General features: G+C 48.4%; 1 protein-coding gene across 1 annotated transcript; it reads left to right on the top strand.

The window, feature by feature from the left end:
- Positions 1-293: 293 nt before the first annotated feature.
- Positions 294-824, top strand: EVX1 (even-skipped homeobox 1; the record flags this gene model as incomplete). Its single annotated transcript, XM_009583876.1, has 1 exon — positions 294-824. A coding segment is annotated over one exon (531 nt), but the record flags the coding sequence as incomplete, so codon positions are not given.
- Positions 825-3,254: the final 2,430 nt, after the last annotated feature.

The following is a 3,254-nucleotide window of genomic DNA, read 5'->3' as shown; positions in this document are numbered from 1 at the left end:
GGTAGTTCTGACTGTAAAACGGCAGCAAGGAGGCAGAGCTGCCGGGCTTGCCCGGGTCCGGGGGGGTCAGCCCTAGCCAGAAGAAAAGAAAGCAAGCACCCTAAAAGGGCTGCTCCACTGGGTCTCCCTGTAGATTTATAGGGGCTTAACTGATCCCTCCGTACGTGATGACAACTCCCTCTGGGAGTGAGAGCTGGCGCCGGTCTCTCCTCGCCGGCAGACCCGGGCTGGGACCGGTGCCGGCGGAGCGGGGCGGCGGTGCGTGACGGCTCTGGCCTCCCCTCTCCCCGCAGGTTTGGTTCCAGAACCGCAGGATGAAGGACAAGCGGCAGCGCCTGGCCATGACCTGGCCTCACCCGGCCGACCCGGCGTTTTATACCTACATGATGAGCCATGCGGCGGCCACCGGCAATTTGCCCTACCCGTTCCCGTCCCACCTGCCCCTGCCCTACTACTCCCACATGGGCATCGGAGCCACATCGGCCTCTGCCGCCACTCCCTTCAGTACCCCCCTGAGGCCGCTGGACACCTTCAGGGTCCTCTCCCACCCCTACCCAAGACCAGAACTGCTGTGCGCCTTCAGGCATCCCTCTCTCTACCCTGCCCCAACTCATGGACTCAGCAGCGCCGGGGGCAACCCCTGCTCCTGCCTGGCTTGCCACAGCGGTCAGTCCAACGGGCTGGCGCAGAGACCCTCCGGATCAGACTTTACCTGTTCGGCCACAACCAGGACTGACTCTTTCCTCACTTTCACGCCCTCTGTGCTGAGCAAAGCCACCTCAGTTTCCATGGACCAGCGAGAAGAAGTACCTTTAACGAGATAAACCTTCGTCTCAGGGTTATTAAAAACTCGCCCCTTTCCTGGGCTTCTCTTCGAGTTAATGTACCTACAGCCGATGTTTATTTGATCATGTTCTCTCCCCAGAAGTGGACACCTACGGGAAAAAAAAGACTAAAAATAGCTCAGTCTTAAAAGGAGTTACATTCCAAAGGGAAAAAAAGAAGAAGGAAAGAAATGACTGGTGATTTATCTCTGAGAAGGATTTTAGGCACGGAAAGAGGAAGAAAACCAACCCGAATGAAATACACTTCGGTAACCTATAGAAATGAGCTGGGACTTTCTTTTCCATGGATAGACTTCTTACCAAGGGCTGGGGCTTCTGCGGCTCACAGCAACAAACCTTATGCACAAACCTACGAGACGGAGAAGGAAAATCTGAAATACTTGAAAGAAACATTATCTTGATAACGAAATGGCTTGTGCGCATGAAGAAAGCAAAGATGTAACCTACCAGAGTGTTCAGAAAATAAAAACAACGAGCAAACGGCAAAAACAAAAGGTTTCTGGATTGCAACTCAACAGTATTAGCCAGTTATCTCTATAGAGAAAAACAATGCTTTACCATAAAGAAAAACCGACATTCTGTACATTACTTTCGTGGTTTAATTGCATTCTTTACTCTCCCTTGTCTCCTCCTTCGTTTCGAGCAGAAATCCAGCATTTCGTCTCCTCTTTCATTCCAACTTTTATTTTTAAGAGGCAGACTGGAATTGGCAGGGAAAAAATACGAGCTCCTGCCTCTTTATGGGTCAGAGCTATTTGTCCTTTAAATAACAATGTCCTATTATCAGTCGCTGAAATATGCCCACACTGACGAAATTAGCAAGTGATGTATATGTAAGGAGGGTTTTTGAATATCGAATGTATAATGCTCTGTGAGCAAAGACCCCGTGCCAAACGCTAACAAGCCGCCAAGGGAAGAGATTAGGTGACAGGGAGCACAACTCCTTCAGACAATCACCAGTCTGTAAATTGGAGCAAAGGCGATTTCCCTTCCTTTGTACTTCAGCCTTCAGTTCTCTCATTGGCTTTTCCTTGCTGCGTCTTCTTTCTTTCTTTTTTTTTTTTTTAAAAAAAAATTATTTTATTATTTAATCCGTGCGTTGGATTTTGTGTTTCCTTCCCCACCCCTAATCTTTGCATTTGTATGTGTCCTTCACACTGGCCCCTCTTCTTTCTTGAGGAGCATTTCTTTCACAAGCCCCCCCGCCTCCTCTTTCAGGTATTTTGGAAGGAGGTAGCATCATTGCTTTTGCTTGGATTTCTGTCAACTTAAAATCTAAAAAAAACACAGACAGTTTCGTCCAAAACCGGAATTGTTTATTTCATTCTATTTTAAAATAGCCCAAAGAATACACTGACATAATCTGTAACAACAACAATAACAACACCAACAACGATAATAACAACAGACACATTTTAACAACATATCACCCATATTTTTATTGTGTTTGTTTAAAAAAAAAAAGTAAAAGTGTTGCTTAAGACAAATTTCACCTTCGTGCAGTTTCTAATAGTTACAGTTCAACAGGCAGGAAAATAAATGCTGGGCAGAACAAAGACGTGTTGACACCTCCGCTATCTACTTTGTGTTAAATTGCTGAGGAGCCTCTGGTTTATTGTCACACCGGAGACTTTTTGTCCTTAGAACAGGGAGTGAATAGCAGCGTTTCCCTATAGCGGATGGAAAGCAGGGAAGAGACACGGGCGTGCCAGGATATATTTTTCCAATCAAAAAAATTTGTTTATTAGAGCTTTTTAAAAACTGATCCAAAGTCACCATCTTTAAATCATTAAGGGCAGATTGTTCCGCCCTTTCTGAATGAGACGTCCTCATGGACATGGAAACCGATGGCCCTTTTTTGGACACTCACAGATAGATTCTCCCCCCCCCGCCCCGGAAATAACAATTGTAAACAGCGTCCAAGGGCAGCGCCGAACAACATCCGAGCTTTGCAAGCCTTTCCCCTCCTTACTTCGTCTTTTAGCAGACAGGAGAAGAAACAGTCCGAGAAAACGCGAGCTGCGGAGCGAGTGCCTGATACAACCCCCCCCGGCGACCCCGGGGGAAGGGAGCGCTGAAGAGGTCGGAGGGCAGCTGAGCGCTGCCCAGCAAAACTGGGGGGTCCTAGGTGGCCCACGACCCCCCTTCCCCGGCCAGGCGGAGGCACCTGCTGGGCCGCGATCGCAGGGCAGGATCCGGCCAGGGCTGCTGCCCAGCTTCGCCTGCGGAAAGACCGCGGCACAAGCTCGCTCTTGCAAAATGCCCAAAATGCCACCGGCTAGGGCAATATATATTTATTTTTCCAAATACATATATTTTATATATCTAGGTGTGTGTGAGAAAGAGAATATTTAACCCGCTGTGTACCGCTTCCACCGTAAGGGGGACATCCCCCCTTAATGAGCGGGC

This window comes from Fulmarus glacialis, unplaced genomic scaffold (genome assembly GCF_000690835.1).
Source record: "Fulmarus glacialis isolate BGI_N327 unplaced genomic scaffold, ASM69083v1 scaffold35778, whole genome shotgun sequence".
In the NCBI taxonomy this organism is placed as follows: domain Eukaryota; kingdom Metazoa; phylum Chordata; class Aves; order Procellariiformes; family Procellariidae; genus Fulmarus; species Fulmarus glacialis.
This window is presented reverse-complemented; position numbering and strand designations above follow the sequence as displayed.